The sequence below is a fragment of the Engystomops pustulosus genome, chromosome 7, assembly GCF_040894005.1.
Source record: "Engystomops pustulosus chromosome 7, aEngPut4.maternal, whole genome shotgun sequence".
Taxonomy (NCBI): domain Eukaryota; kingdom Metazoa; phylum Chordata; class Amphibia; order Anura; family Leptodactylidae; genus Engystomops; species Engystomops pustulosus.
In genome coordinates this window covers 110,979,890-110,997,183 of record NC_092417.1, presented here as the reverse complement: position 1 = coordinate 110,997,183, position 17,294 = coordinate 110,979,890, and the positions used below count along the sequence as shown (strand labels likewise).

The following is a 17,294-nucleotide window of genomic DNA, read 5'->3' as shown; positions in this document are numbered from 1 at the left end:
GAAGTTGTGTCTCCGTCTATATTTCCATAGTCTCCTATTTGGATGGAGTTGCGTTTAGTTACATCGCCAGTCATTGACACGTTAACAGGTTCACTGAGGTGTAAAGGGATTTGTTTGTGACCTAAACAACACCAAGTAAAACTTCCCTAAAAGAATAACTACAATCACTTTTGTGTATTTTTTTTAATGTTTGGTAAATGTTTAGAGAATGCTTGGTATATTTAACAATTGACATGCAGAATTAACCATGTGAAAGCCAATTTTATCAATCATATGGTATATAATAAATCTTTATATAGCGCCATACAAATGAAATAACTGTATTAGAGAGTACAAACAGTCATATAGAACAATAGGAGTGAGGACCCTGCTCGCAAGAGCTTACAGTCTATGAATATTATAATAATAATAATACTTTATTATCCCAAGCGGGAACTTAAAGTGTCACCTCTGCAATACATCAAATTGACAGAACATCACATATATAAAAAGAACTCACATAAAAAGAACACATATACAATAAAACAGAGTAAAAAACACCAATACACATAAGTAAATTTCACCCAATATTCAATAAATAGTTACTTAAATAAATTAAAAAGTAATAAAATAGAACCCATTTTTCCGACAGTCTTATTTTCTAAAACATTCCTATTTTCCCCCAATTGCGGCATTTGACAGCACGAGAGCAGCCGGTATAAACATCTTTTTACAATTCCAGATGCCTGGTTACCACACATATCATTTATCATGAGTAAAGCAAATCAGATGTCTGCCTCACCTGTCAGTTTAAATTTCCTGTGCCACATGAGAAAATCTCCTAGCGTGCCCACACGATGATGCAAACAAATCATATAGGTTTATGTGGGTGTCAGCCTCATAAGCAGGATGCAGCATCGCTGAGCCCTGACTCCTCAGCCCTGTTCACTCAGCAGTGATTCATCCCAAATAATCTGTTTTCGGAGCGACAAGATGAATAGTGTGAATTATTTTCACTGCGGAAGTGAACGCCATCATCTTGTATTAATGAAATTTGCTTCTCTGGCAATTTATTTAATAAAAAAGATGAAAAAGGGAAAAAATGACATATGATAAAAGCGTAGTATACCAGCCCCTTCTTTGTATGTCGCTGCTGAGGCTAAAGTGAAAGATTGAGTGGCACAGATTCCTATATACCTTGTCCTGATCATGTAAGGTGTATGTCAGTATTGTATTCCCAGATACAGCGCCACTCTTGCCTGTGCCTGGTATTGTATGTTCTTGTCAGACAAACGTCCTTTATCTTTCTGGGACCGTTTTTCTTCTATATTTGAGAAATGCTGTGAAAAATATTTCTAGTGCCACCGCGAAAGTTTGTATACAACTGAACAAAAAGTGAGCTATCCTGTTCTATCTAATTTTAGGAGGAGCTGTCTTTTCTGATGCTTGCTTTCCATTGGGATTCTGTACTACCGCTGATAAAAATTGCAACCAATATTAAGGGGGTCTTCTGTGATGAGACCACCCCTTAGATCATAGAGCTGTGGCTGATTACCAAGGGTCTGGTACCTGGACTGCTGTAGGGATGGGAACAAGTTGTCTAGTCAATGGCTTTCAGCTCTTGGATTCCTAGCAGAAGACTTCACCTTCCATTAGATCCATATTTTATTATGGTTTGTAACTTGACACAAAGAATTCAGGAGGCCGCATCTGCTGATTTCATGGGACTGACTTATCATCAGCTCTGTAGAGTCTACTGTGTATTATATAGGAGCAAAAGCTGAATGTTGATTGTCATCATTCATATTACAGATGAGTTGGTCAATGATCAAGTAGTTAGCCATGTCTACAGTGGGGCACATGTGCACTAGACGTATCGAAGGTGTGCCAGTGACCTCCACCAGGAAAAGGTACACTGTATTTTTAGTTCACTCAAATATGGGAAAAAAGTTCCTTATAAGATAAACGTGACAATTGACGTTCGCTATATACAACTGACGTCACTGATTGTATACAAAGAAGGAAGTACACAGATCCTTGAGAAAATAAAATGGCTTATTTCACTAGCAATATAAATGCGGTATCTCACCCAGAGCTCACGAAATGGGCTATAAACCGTCTAGACGAATACAACTTGTATGAAATGGAATTGTACTTTTCCTTACCCAATTGCCCAATAACCTATTCTATTTGTCACATGGGAAAGGAGCTAAGAAATAGAAAGTTTTTTGTTTTGTTCATCCATGGCTGTTTGTAATATTGTAGCTTAGCCCATAGAATGGAGGGGTGCTATCTTTTTACAAACAACCTCTGACCTTCTAAGCAAATCTGTCTGCACTTCTTCCTGCGTAGAAGTTTCTAGAACCAGATAAATAATAACTGTATGGAATTTTTCCCCCAAAAAATAAATCTCCCAATTTGTAAATACATGAATAAATCTGTGGTGCTTTGCATATTTTTGTATTTGATCAGTCTTTTTTTTAAATACATTTTTCTAAATATACGTAGACTACTATGTGTGAGATTTGTAACTCCAGTAGAAGAGGCCCTCGCTTGTCACTGGGAAGTTGTTTTGATGTCACCAGGCAACGGTGCCAAGGGAAATATGTATTACACAGAACCCTTTCACACAAACATGTGCTTAGTAAATCATCATAAACAGCCATATGTCCTCTGCTTGACTCCTGCGAGTTCCTGAGCCTAAGTCCACGCCAAGCCCTGGATTGTGGTGGACGGCAGCGTTTGCGTAAGCGCGTATTATATTACCGTCTTGTAACTTAAGTACAGGACAGACGAGTTTGAGGCCGGCTGCTGTGTGCTGTAGCCGCTCTACACATGGTGCAGCTGCCTTTGAAGATCCTTGCATAGCTCAAGTGCATACAAGCTTGAAGTGCAGCCGCTCTCTGAGTCACATTTTGGAGTGGAGCTGCCATGGCGACTTTTGTGTCTGCAGCATTTGTAACAGGTTCAAATCCAGAACCAAGGCCAGCAGCTGCAAATGGACTCCTTGTAACATAATGGCGAATAAATTATCATAAGCGGTGAATGGCTCCGGCAGAGACACGTGAATGATGCCCATAGCGTCACTGCTGGAAACCAGGGACATGAGATATCTCAGTGTTTATCAGTTAGTTCTTAGGCTTATTGTGCACCTTGAGAAATTAGTTATCAGAAATGCAACCATAAGGAGTTTAGAACTACAAAGGAGACTCTGTCAGCTCCAGGGTCACATATAAGATAAAGAAATGGCCTTGTCGATGAAGTGTCCTGAAACATAAACTTTTTTTTTTTTTGTGAAAATCTGTCCAAATAAATGATACGTTTTTAGTTTTATTTCCATTATTGGAAGGCACTCGGGCATTACCGCCATTATCGTGGTACATGGAAATGCACATTTGCATACAAATTAAAATGAAGATTTCATTGTGCTTTTCCTTAAGAAAGTTCTGAGAGATTCCCTGTAACCCCAACCAAGAAAGAACATTATGGTTAAACCCCATCAACCATAAAGTTAAACCTTAGTGATATGATCTCTCTTTACTTATTCGATTCATTAGATGCGAATAAAAGGAGATTGGTGTGCCCAAAAGCTTGTTTCTTCTGCTTATTTTTAATTTTTGAAAGTATTTTTCCTTATAATGATAGACACTTCATAGAAATAGTAATATATTGTTGTCTGTTTCCAGCCTACAGGGTACATGGAAGATAGCATGCCATACAGCGCCATTGAGGATGTCCAGCTGCTGTCCTGGGAGAATGCCCCAAAATACTGTTTACAACTAACATTTCCTGGAGGAACTGTCCTACTTCAGGTATGGCAACCCTTGGATTTTGACTACATTATGTGACACTGTAATGGCAATGTCAGAATGTCATTGTATTATGTGCCATGTTGATTTTAAGAGTTCTGTGCAAATCATTTTTGTAATATAAACCTGTTAATGGTCCAGGCTCGGTTTTATCTGGTACAGAACTTTAAAGTCTCTATGTTGATAGAGTTTAAAGGTGTTGACCAACCGATTTTGCTATCCCCTTTCTTTAAAATAGGGGACAACATAAAATCTAACCCTTCCCTTATTTGGATAGGGGGGCAATTATCAGTGCTTGTACGCCAGTTTCTGGAGTAGAAGCACTGATATAATCACAATTTTTTGAGCACTGCATGAAATTGCAATTGCCTTTTGCGTCTATACCATCTCCACGCCATGACGGTGTAGAGAGGCTTGGCGGCCGGTAGAGTGGGCCTTTATCAAATGCTGGCGCACAGGTTTATGATAAATTCTCCTCATAGTGTCTGTTTTATGATTACCGTAATTTAAATGTAATCCCCAAGCCATATGCACATGTCCGGGTTCCCCTAATGCATTGATGGTTAACCTTTCAGAGTTGCATTGCCCAAACTACAACCAAAGCCCATTTATTTATCACACAGTGTCACCACAGAAAGTAACATTGTTAACTTATTTCTCCCTGCTTTGCCACTGCTCTCAAACATATTGTTGTTCTGAGGACACCAATGCCATAGAAAGAAGGAGGGGACATTTGGATTATCATTGCAGCTTCCCTAAAGGGCCCTATGAACAGGAGGAATCATGACCTCTGATGATAATCCATTGGACCATCCATTGACCACACATCTTTACTCCTCCTGCAGAACTAGTCAGCCCAGGTTGTGTCACTTTATAATATTGCTGGGTGCAGCATGTACTGGACTGCCTGGGACTGCGGTAGGATAAACTCTTATTTTCTTATGTTTTCCTATTTGCAAATAATTTCCCATACCTCTGTGTTTACCTGCACATGTAAAAAATGTGATTTCAGAACTAATAAAGCAACTCCGAGATAGCCAGGTGATAATGTTTTGCTTCATTGTCTAGATCTTCCAGTTCTGTCTGAGGAACTCTGTTGGGGTAATGGCCTGGGTGCCCATAGAGTGGGCTCTGGGTGCCACCTGTGGCAATTGTGCCATAGCTTTGCCAACACTATCCTAGTGTTTTATTCTATACATGGCAGTGCTTTAATGAACAAGCTCCTGGTATTCAGGGTGATGATTCACATTATTTAGGAATAACTGGATTTCTTTTTATAGTTTTTATTTGCTTATTACTAAGAGACTTTTTGATATTTACTCGTATGTTTAACTTGCTGTGTAGGTTGTATTGACGTGAAGTATACATTTTATTTATGTAACCAGTGAAACTAGAAGCAGAGATTCGTACACTCTAAGTCTACAGTTTAGTAAGATAGTAGCCAAAAAAGAGTTTTGAACCAGTTGAGATAGTTCCAGTTTTATATGGTACTCATGGATAATTTGGGTAATAGATTCCAAACATAAAAAATTAGAGAACCTGTCAGGATAAGATAATCTGTTTTTTATTCAGCAACATCCTGACTTATCACTATTCATACATGTTCACCAAAAAAAGAAAATGAGGTAGGAAAATACTGTCTGCATTGTTGCAATATCCGTGGACAAGAATGGAGCTACTTCTGGGAGGCATAGACATCCCTTTTAAATTTGTACAGTTTAATAGAGTAAAGTGATTCAGAACTATTAAAGACAATGATATAGAAAGAAGAAAGTCTTTTCAATGAGAACCGGTCATGAGGAGTTAGGCCACAAGCATCACCAAACTGTTATATAGTATGGTAATAGCATCACAGCTTTGTCTTTCTAGATTCTGGGAGATTCAGTATTACACACAAATAGATCTTTGAGAGCTCTATAGAAACGACTATTAAGGAGTCACTTGGGCAGATATCTGGGCTTGTACACCAGTTTTCTGGCTTACACTCCCTGAAATAACCGCAATGTCTTGCAAACCATCACACATTGCTATTATTAGTCCCTTTACGCAATCCTCCAAGGTGGACGTGGCTGGTGAAAATTTGCAGGCTGCAGCGCAATTCTGCACCAGGCAGACTGCCCACCGGATATTTCCTGATGTATATCCACGCTGGGGGGCATTGCACGATAAATGAACAAAAACTTTAAAAAAGTGTTCCCATTCATTGTCATCAAACAGAGGTCATTGACAGCAAACACACAATAAATGTAGAATGTTTCATTCCACAATGATTAACTTTTGTTACTTATGAATGATATTAAAGGAAACCTACCAGTTAGAATGGCAGGGGTAAGCAGTAAGGTAAGTACCGAGCACCAGCTCAGGGTGAGCTGGTGCCGGTGCTTACTTTCGTTAGTGTTAATAACCGCTGTATCGCGGTTTTAACACTGTTTAAACTTTAGAGCAGAAGAGGCTTTGGCGCTGCGCACAACCGTGTGCACGCAACGTCTCCGGCATTTCCTATGTAGGCGCGCGCACGATCGTGCGCACGCAGCACCGAAGCCTCTTCTGCTCTAAAGTTTAAACAGTGTTAAAACCGCGATACAGCGGTTATTTACACTAACGAAACTAAGCACCGGCACCAGCTCACCCTGAGCTGGCGCTCGGTACTTACTGCTTACCCCTGCCATTCTAACTGGTAGGTTTCCTTTAAAAGAGTTACCATGTTCTACAGGTTTTATTTTTCTGATGTTCTCCTATAAGCAAATCATTTCCCAAGCCTCCACATTTACCTACACATGTAGAAAATGGAATTTCAAAGCTAATAAAGCAAATTCAAGATAGCAAGATAATAATGTATTGGTTCATTGTCGAGATGTTGCAGTTTGATCCCAGTGTCAGGACGATAAGGAGTTAATCTGGGTCGCAGGCCAGAAGGTATTATTGCAGAGTTCATTTTCCCTGAGTAAATGTTTTGCACACGCACGTGGTGCCTCTTTACCCCATCCTTTCCTCTTAATAATCAGCAGGTAACCAGATGGAAAAATAAACAGGGGAGAAGCCCTTGGAAAGCACAATGAGGATACACAGTAGCTTGCTCAGCAGCTTAGCTCCGGGTCATGGGAGATGCCGTGGTGTTTTTCAGGTGGACGGGTCCGGCTTCTACTTGTCTCTCTGTTTATGTTTTTTTTTTACTTTTGTCTGATTGTTTTTCTATTTCTGTAATTTTCACAATATAAACAGCAATCAAATTACAGGATGAAAAAAAACAAGTAAACTGCTCTTAACAATGTCGTCCCCGCAATTTTACATTTCTATCACCAAGTGTTGGCTTTGGACCATTACACCACAATGCTAATTTATACGAATTTATTGTATATAAACATTTAAAAAAAAATGAAGGACACTGATGCATGTAACATTTTTGCAGCAGAATATTTGCTATGGACTCTCCAAAAACTAATCTAATTGGAGTGGTTGAGGTGGAAATCCATCATCCATCTACTCCCTCTCTGCAGCTTTGCAAAATCTGCAACTGATATTGACAGTGGATTTCTATATTTATGTAACACGTGGATAAGATAAGAGAACCCGTCAGGCAAATTAACCCCCTAAACTAAATATATTTTCATAAACTGCCATTAGAAAGCATTGCCTCTATCCCATCATTGTCCCTCTACATGACGGTAAACTTAAGCAATAAGGTCCTAAAGCTGTATGCAAATGACCTGTGAAATGTCCAATGAGTCATTAGCATATTCAAGCTGTCCAGCTTATTCATGAGTGGGAGGCACAGCCACACCCCCAGTGCTTGACTGACAGCCTGTATAATGATGTGAGGTGTAATGGTGTGATAGCTCCTCCATGTGCTTCCTGGTGCTGGCGGCCTTCAGCCTGTGTGTGTATGGGAGAGATACAACAGCTCCAGGCATGTGTGTCTCACACATGTGTATTAGGAGGGAGAGCATGTCAGCAGATAAAGCACAGACACTAGCAATGCTTTACTATACATTACACACAGACATGAGCAGGGGAGGAGAGGGGAGGAGAAACATGAGTGACATCACTGCCTCTGACCATGATTAATGTATGAAATAACTAGCTAAAGGCTGTGATGGATCCTTGTGAGCTTCTCCAACAGGTAGTGGTGACAGAAACAGTGACAGAGACCTTAAAAGGGCATCTACCACCAATATAAAGGATTGTAAAACACACTGACATGCTGGTGTGTGCCTCCTCTGGCAGAATCTGGTCATCTTTTATCTTCTTATGCCCTGGTCTTTTACAACAAAAAGGCTTTTATAATTATGCAAATAAGTCTGAAGGGCTGCAGGCGGCCACCCTGCTGCTCCTGGAAATGTCTGTGAGGCAGTACAGGCGGTCCCGTACTTAAGGACACCCGACTTACAGACAACCCATAGTTACAGACAGACCCCTCTGACCTCTGATGAAGCTCTCTGGATGCTTTACTATTGTCCCAGACTGCAATAATCAGCTGTAAGGTGTCTGTAATGAAGCTTTATTGATAATCCTTGGTCCCATTACAGCAAAAAATGTTTAAACTCCAATTGTCACTGGGGCCAAAATTTTTTTTGTCTGGATCTACAATTATAAAATATACAGTTTCGACTTACATACATATTCAACTTAAGAGCAAACCTCCAGACCCTATCTTGTACGTAACCCGGGGACTGCCTTATGTAGTATGGGTCGTGTAACATGCAGTGGTGTGTGGACAAGTTGTGGTGATCACACAATAAACACCAGGTCCACTGTCATAAGATGAGAAGCGTTTGTAGAAAGGAGTAGGCAGCGCTATTTTGCTATTACAACACAGTTTATTTTATTTCTGTTTAGCACACAAAATGGCTTCACCTTCTATATATAAGTGAAGGTTGGCCCTAGGAGTAACAAGATACTAAAAACACACAAACGGGTCACCGGTCCAGAACGGTTTCTCTGTATTATCTGTGTGTACTTTGTAACACTTAGATTCCCCTCGCTGACTGTATTTGGACAGAAGCCATTGTGCTTTGATGCAAGGAAATTCAGCATGAAGTCAGTATTTATAGGGGCCCCCGCATTAACGCCTCAGTGACAGACACTCCAGAAATCCTCTCAATTGTGGACTTTTCCACCGGAATAACTGAAACGGAGCAGAATAAGACATTTCTGCTTCATTCAGCACAATTAACACCTAATGAGCAACGCTACCGTGAGCTAGTTAAAAATTACAATACTCTTTGGCCGCCCAGGTGATAAATCTTTTGGGTGAGCATTAATGCCTCCTAATTGCCTGCTATGTTGTTTAGTTTACACATAAAGAGCCATTTGTACACGAGCCTCCCAGCGTTCATCTGTCATGTGCTCCCTGTAATGGAAGTACTGGCCTTGTACACTATTAATGACTGTGAGGTGAGGTGTGCTCAGCATATAATAGACAAGCGGCCTCCTAGCTGAGATCATCCCAGTCTTTATGGAGCTTTCCATGTGATTGCTGGAAAGACTGAGTGACTGTAATGCTAGAAGGAGTGTGGGGGGTGAAAGCAACATGTTACAGATGGTTTTGTCTTAATATACTACCAAAGTTGGGCCATTGTTACAGTCATTGGAACGTTTGGAGGACATTTAACATTTCAGATTATTAAATCACTCAAAGACATGTAGTTGTTTGGTGAGCCTGTATGTTATTTGGGTAGTGTCAAGGCCTCTCGGCATTGTACCGTATATACTCGAGTATAAGCCGACCCGAGTATAAGCCAAGACCCCTAATTTTACCACCAAAATTGGAAAAACTATTGACTCAAGTATAAGCCGAGGATGGGAAATGCATTGGTCACAGACCCCCCCCCCCAGTATATAGCCAGCCAGCCCCCTATAGTATACAGCCAGCCCAGCTTGCCCCCAGTAGTATACAGCCAGCCCAGCTTGCCCCATGTAGTATACAGCCAGCCCAGCTTGCCCCATGTAGTATACAGCCAGCCCAGCCTGCCCCCAGTGGTATACAGCCTGCCCCCAGTGGTATACAGCCTGCCCCCAGTGGTATACAGCTTGCCCCCAGTAGTATACAGCTTGCCCCCAGTAGTATACAGCTTGCCCCCAGCATTAAAAAAAATAAACTTATATACTCACCCTTGGTGGCCCCAATGTGCAGCGCTGCTCCCCCGATGTCCGTGCCGCTTGTCTTCAGGCTTCCGCGCCCGTCTTCTTTCTTCTGCTGGGTGCCGCCATTGCTCTCTCCCGGCCGGTGCCTAGTATGACGCGCCGCTGCTGACATCATACTAGGCGCCACCCGGGGGAAAGACATGGCGGCGCCTAGTAGAAGAAAGAAGACGGGCGCGGAATAGTACATTATTTTTCTTGGAAAGGCAAAGATCTAAGCTAGGACTTTCATATTCAAGCATGGACAGAGTGTGTGACTGCATCCACAACGGTAACTATATGGATAATCCAGCGAGCACTGTATTCCCTTCATTGTTTGCAAGACACTGGGTTACTTTACTTTAAATGGTTACTGCAACAAGTGAACGAAAACCAAAATGCAATACCAGACCCAGCCACTGTTAAAGATGTGGCACTGTACCTGTAACGATAACAAACCCGCTCCCCAGCTTAGCTTTTTAGCTTTTTTTTATTATTTCAGTAGATCCTGCTTGTTCTATTATTTCTTCTATACCAATGCTTCTCAACCTTTCTAATGCTGTGACCCCGCAATACAGTTCCTCATGTTGCTGTGACCCCAAACTATTTACAAGAATATTGTATTCGTGCCAAAAAATGCTATAAAATCGTGGTCGCGACCCACAGGTTGAGAACCACTGTTCTATACAGTCAATTAGGCAGGGTTAGGTTTCTTCTTAAAGGAAATCTATCACCAGGATGAATGATTGTTAACCAAGCACACTTACATGCTGGTGTGTGTCCCCATTGGCAGGATCCTGTCTTCTCCCCCAACCCTCCCCACTTTTTTTTTTTTTTTTTAAAGGCTTTACAAATTATGCAAATGAGCCTGAGTGTTTTTGGGCTCCATAGCTGTTAATAGAGCTTGGAACATTTCAGGCTCCTTTGCATATATTTTAAAGCAATTTTTCTTAAAACCAAGGGCATGAAGGAAGAGTGGATTCTGCTAGAGGGGTCACATACCCGCAAGTAATAATCCTTAGCCTGATGATAGATTTCCTTTAAGTTGTATGTAAGTCAGAACTGGTGTATTTTATAATTGTAACTCCATTATCCAAAGCACAGTGTGCAGAGAGGTCTGTCTGTAACTAGGGGTTGTAGGTAAGGTGAGTGTCCTTACCTATACAGTAACATGTATAGAGAAGCCGAGGAGTTGCACTTTAAGGCTTAGGCTTGGTTTTTTGACAGACCCTTTAGGCAGAACACATACTGCAAATGCAAAGCAAACTCACCCTTGGCAAACGGCAGGTTAGCTTATCATTTCGAGGCTAGGTCTATAATGTGAACCTGAGATCGGAGATGCTGTTCCCTCATCAATTGTTGTCACTGAAAAAAAGGCGGTATTGTTAATTTTCAATAACAGACTTTGCTGCCCTGATTAAATGTGTACCCAGCATGGAGCAAATATTGACATACACTGCAGGAAGCAGATACTAAAGAACCATTGTTATTTGTACACCACACCAAGTCCTGCCTGGAGGCCACTAATGTGTCCAGAGCAGGAAGAGCTGATATTTACCTGGAGGAGATTCCAGGAAATAAACATGAACTCAATGAGATTATGGAGGTGGGCTGTTATAGAGAATATCAACATGGTGGTGTCTGGATCTTCCAGGAAGAACTTGTGGAAAGGGATTGTCCATACTTGGAAGAACATGACTGCCTTATTTTAGAAACTCTGTCTAAAATTTCCATTATTGGGCCTCAGAGTAAATTCCTCACGCAACCTCACATTATGCAAATGATATAGGTGTTAATGGAGCCTGGAGCCCCTCAGGGAATTTACATAATTTTTAAAGCCTTTTTTCTCAAAAACAAGAAGAGCAGATCCTGCCAGAGGGGTCGATTTTCTTATGATTTATTGTTACCTCTGGATGTGCAGGCATAGACAGTTGGCTGTCAATCGCCTAATTAAACTGCTCACGTGACTACTAGGCCCAAAGTGTGAATGAGGGTGTGGTCACACGTCGCGTTTAACGCATGCGTTTAAAAATGCATTGCAACAGCTAATGAGAGATTTGCCTAATTAAACAGCTGTTAACACTTGCATTTACAAACGCAAGTGTTAACTGCTGTTTTATCAGGCAAATCTCTCTTCAGCTGTTGCGTTAAACGCGACATGTGACCGCACCCTCAGTCATAAGTTATACCGAATGATCTGTAGCTTAGTGGAATAGGAATCTTCTTACATCCTCCTGCTGCCCGCAAATTACTCTCACTTACTCAGCATGTTGATAATCTTTACATCCAATATTTATCTATCTATATATGAGTCAGAGCAGTGTCTGTTAAGATGGCAGTAATCTTAAGTTGTACTTTATTATTCAGGGTAAGACTGCATGTCAGATGCCCAGTTGCTCCATTCACTTGTGATTCTGTGGCTGTGAAGTTTATGGCTGCGTTTTGTACTTACTACCTTGTTCTTCTGTTACAGGCTGCAAACAGCTATCTGAGAGACCAGTGGTTCCATTCATTGCAGTGGAAGGTGAGTGAAACCTGTTTACATGACACACTCATAGCAAATGCTTACTTATACTGGAAAGTGTTCACCATGTGTAATAAGTATCCAATTACTTCTTCATCTTCAGTAACTTTACTTCTTTGTACACAAATAAGATACAGCATGGAAAATCATTAATTATTTTAAATCACATCTTTTAAAAACAATGTTTCTTCATAATCCCTTAGTGATATTAACACAATCATTTTTAACCCCTTACTTTACAATAATTTTAGTCACTTTTATTGCTGTTTTAGCTTCTATCACTAAGTGATGGTCAGTGCAAAATCGTAGGGTGTATGTGGGAACTCTATAAGCAGACACTTCATGATCCATCTAGTTATGTGAGCTGCAAACGTGTACAGGTTTATATACACTTTCATCTGGCTTCTGACATTTTACTAGTATCTGACACATAGAAAGAGAGATGAGACAGATCCGAGATCCATGAGATGCATATTGCACACAATGACAGTCAGCTCTCCTACATCTCTGCTATTCCACAACACATTATATTTGCTGTGTATGCCTCCCCAATTAAATAACTTACCTTTCTGTAGCTTGTAGTTTCTTCTCATGCTGCCGTCATACACACATAGTGAGTTCCTGTCTGCATCAGTGAGTGAGCTCCGTCCTGGACTGCAGGGGGGCAGGGCTAGAGTGCAGAGAAAGACTTGGCAAGCATGGCCGTCACACAGAAATCCAAGATGGCTGCCCCGACCCCAAGTCAGAAGTTACAGGGTCATGTCTAAGGGCAACTGAAATTGTATACACTAGGACTGATAGAGACAGGATGGACTGTCTGTGAAATGCTGTGGTTTTGTTAATAACAGTTAATAAGAGAATTTGTTATTTTGTTATCCTGAGTAGATTTGTCTTCATGGGAATACCCCTTTAATAAAATTGATAACAGAGTTATACGATGTTCTGACATAGCGGCTAAACCTTACTGGCTTAGAAACCTATATTTTATGTATAATCACAAGTTATCACTACATAGTAATGTAGTAAATTGAAGGCTCTGCAATCTATATGTTGTGTGGATGAGGTTTTGCAGTGTTTCTTACAACAAATCAGAATGGTTTGGGATTATTGTGAGGGTTAAAGTTGAAGGCTGAGAGCTGCATGCGCTATCGCTGTCTTGCCTTGGCAGTCCTCAAAGGGCTTATTCAGTGTGAATATAAACTGCCATCTGCTATGCCAACTGTATTTTTTTGTATTTTAAAATATCTGAAAAATACAACCTATATGGTGTCCATAGAAATTAAAAGGGGCTGCCCGAGACCCCCTCAATATTTTTCTATTGGAGTGTATTTTCACACCTGACCAAGATGCGGGTATTACAGCTCAGCTGTATAGAGATGAAAGATCTTAATTGCCTTACCACACATCACCCATGGTCTGGACAAGTGCTGTTTTTGGAAGAAAGCAACCATGGTTTTCCTCCTATTGACAACATCTTTTACTCACAACATCTTTAGGAAGTCGCCAATATATTTATTGAAAATAGGCCATTCCAGAGGTCTGTGATGTTGTCACGGACTAACCCCACTAGTCCTTTATGTACGTCAGCTCAACCCACACTATATAGCACTCTGATGATACAGTAATACACAGAGCTGAAGAACCTACCGGACCATTTTACATCACATAGGCAGGGATTTAAGGACAAGATGGCATCATAAATTTCCACAACTACCATTTTCCAGTAAATCTGGTATATTGCATGTCTCTTTTAGATGGCATGTTCAATTACCGGTAATATATGCACAAAGAATATTTTAGGGTGGGGGCCTTGAGTATTCCCTTTAAGCTAACAGTGCTATGTTAATGCCAGGTAAATGTATGGCATGTAGATCAAATAACCAGAGAGGTAAAGTAGCCTTTAGTGGGGTTCCTTGCCTATTGTGGAAACACTGATAACCTGTTGGCTACGAGGGAAAAGAGGAAGTGTATATACAGCACTAGCTTTATACTTTTATTATGGGAATATACCTCTCTGAAGAGGATCAGAGCCTAATGAATCCATAAGGGATATGACTTCCACCTTCCTGCACTCCGCAATTCTTGGATTGTCCTACAGAAGCGGCAGCCGTATAGGCCGCCAATAATAGTGTATGCAAAAGTAACCTCGTAATTGTGCTCAATCTAAACCTGAGCCCCTGGGTGGGGAGGGGAGCTTTGGAGCATGCACATCCTTTAAGTAAGACCTGATTACTGGAATATTGTGTTGTATAATGGAAGGGGTTATATTTGTATATTTTACTAAAGCAAACACCTCAGCTGTTTCCGTAAATGTTCATTGTTATGCCAGTACTGGAGACTGTGACTTTAGATTCCAGGCAAAACTATGTAGCGTCTCGACTCAGGTAGTCTCTACAAGGCAGCATTTAGTAAGTAATTCTATCAATTTCTACTCTAATGGGTGTTATCAACAGTCTAATGAACCTTTGCACCTTAACTCTGTAATTATCAACAATTTCTGGATTCCGAGAAGCCAAGGTCATTGTCCTAAACACAATCTAAAATTGTCACATCGCCCTCTTGAATTAAACAGCAACCCTTTTAATGCCAGAAAATCCCCCACCACCACCACTTGCCACCGTCCTTTAAAGAGACAAGAACATAGCTCTGTAGCCACAAACCAATGAGGTGATGTAGACATCTTTTTATGGATATACAAATCACCCAGATAATGCAAATTAGTCCCATCCATTGGTCCAGGATTTGCCTTCAGACAGACATGACACAAGATACAGGCTAAAAGTGTTAATTATGGCTAGTGGCTTCAGTGTTGTGTAGTCATTCCATTAGTCATTGGTGTAGTGATTAGTGATGGAGCACTTGCAGCGGTCTATAGGTCACTCCCATGCTGCACTTACGTGCATATAATGGTGACACGTAGACAAGGAAATACTTGTACATTGTGAACACAATGGGGCAGATTTATCAAGTGTCTGAAAGTCAGAATATTTCTAGTTGCCCATGGCAACCAATCACAGCTCAGCTTTCAATTTACCATTGCTCATGAATATTTTAAAGGGGAGCTGTGATTGGTTGCCATGGGCAACTAGAAATATTCTGACTTTCAGACACTTGATAAATCTGCCGCAATTCTGTCTCAGGCTTTGAAACCTTTTCAAAGAAGTGGACAATGTGTTGGTGTAAACTGGCAAAAATGGTTTGCCAACCAGGTGGTTTGTCACTGACGTGAAGTATTCTACTGCGTGATATGACCTCAAGATCCAATACACTTCCTCTTGTGCCCTAATAAGTGACTTGGTGCAAAAATTCTATTTATTATGATGGAATTATTTCTTGTAAGCTAACTTTACCCCTGATAGGTGTTGGTGGAATGGCATTTCTCCTGGCATCCCCATAAACCTGCACGCTGCATACATTTCTAAAGGGAAAAGTTTTCTAGCCGTGAAAGCCACTGAACCTGCATATTGAAATCTAGAATTGCCCTTGTAACAGGTAACTTCATTTAATGTAAAGCCACTTTCAAATAAGTTAAAGAGGCGCTATTACCACTCCTTGCATGGCTGGCTTAAAATCAGTCAAAAGTTGCTTATTGTTACATGGTACATATCTGTAAACGTTATAATTTCTTTTTAGTACAGCCAGTCCCCGGGTTACGTATAAGATAGGTTCCATAGGTTTGTCCTTAGGGTTCATTCACACGCGGTATGCCCGCCGTGCGGGCATACCGCCGTGTGCTGGACAGTAGGAGGAGGTGGCCCCTCCTCCCTCCATAGAAAACAGCGGCGCACGGCCGCACACTTACAGAAAGATAGAGCATGCTCTATCTTTTTGTGTTGTGCGGCCCAGAACGGTGCCACACATGTGTATCGCCGCCGTGCCGCTATTGCTGCCTATGGGGACTTACATGCGGCCGTGTGTACGTCCCTGCAGACAGCCATGTGAATGTACCCTTAAGTTGAATTTGTATTCAAGTCGAAACGTTATATATTTTATAATTGTAGATCCAGACAAAAAAAATATTGCCCCAGTGATAATTGGAGTTTTCAAATTTTTTGCTGTAATTGGACCAAGGATTATCAATAGAACTTCATTACAGACACCTTACAGCTGATTATTGCAGTCTGGGACTAAAGTAAAGCATTCAGAGATCTTCACCAGAGGTCGCAGAGGGGTCCATCTTTAACTAGGGGTCGTCTGTAAGTCGGGTGTCCTTAAGTAGGGGACCGCCTGTATAGGACCTTACTCTCACTGTTTAGCTGAAAACAATGTGGTTAAATGAGATATATAAAAGCATGTAGAAAACTAATTTGGTGCAAAAAGCAAAACTGAAAACATACACAAACTACACAACACAAGAGTAAAAGATTAGTATACTAAATACATCTCGCTGCCTGAAGAGTTAAAGAAGCTAGTAAATTGTTACCACAAACTACACGAAGAGTCTTGGACAACTGTTACTAAAACTTTTGCAGCCATCTTTTTCCCCCAGTAGACATCAGTAATTATGATCATAAGTGAATTAGCGGATGCATTGTTCTACAGTGACCACACTTGGAACACATTTGCTTTCTTAGCAGTGGCAGAATAAAGGTTTAGTTACACAGATTAAGATTTGGTCTGGCGTGTGACCAGAAACCTTGGTGTTAGAACTGCAATAGTTTAAGAAAGCTTTTGGAGAAGATGAAATTCTTTATTAAATACATATTTCTATATGCTTGGGCATGGATACTAGTATAATTTTATGTCCTGTAGTCATATTGCCATTGCATTTAGTATCTTTTCAATTCTGTTACATAGAGGTGACAATGGATATTGTCAATCAATCCAAAATGATGCATTAACCTGCAGTTACCTCCATTTTT

At 40.8% G+C, this 17,294-nt stretch overlaps 1 protein-coding gene across 4 annotated transcripts in view; it reads left to right on the top strand.

Moving 5' to 3' along the window:
- CMIP (c-Maf inducing protein) overlaps nucleotides 1-17,294 on the top strand; it is a 111,176-nt gene that overhangs the window by 42,408 nt on the left and 51,474 nt on the right. For all 4 annotated transcript variants that reach the window (XM_072117545.1, XM_072117544.1, XM_072117548.1 and 1 more), the window contains exons 2-3: nucleotides 3,666-3,791; nucleotides 12,382-12,432. In XM_072117545.1, the coding sequence (XP_071973646.1) occupies nucleotides 3,666-3,791; nucleotides 12,382-12,432 (177 nt within the window). The remainder of the gene's footprint in view (nucleotides 1-3,665; nucleotides 3,792-12,381; nucleotides 12,433-17,294) is intronic.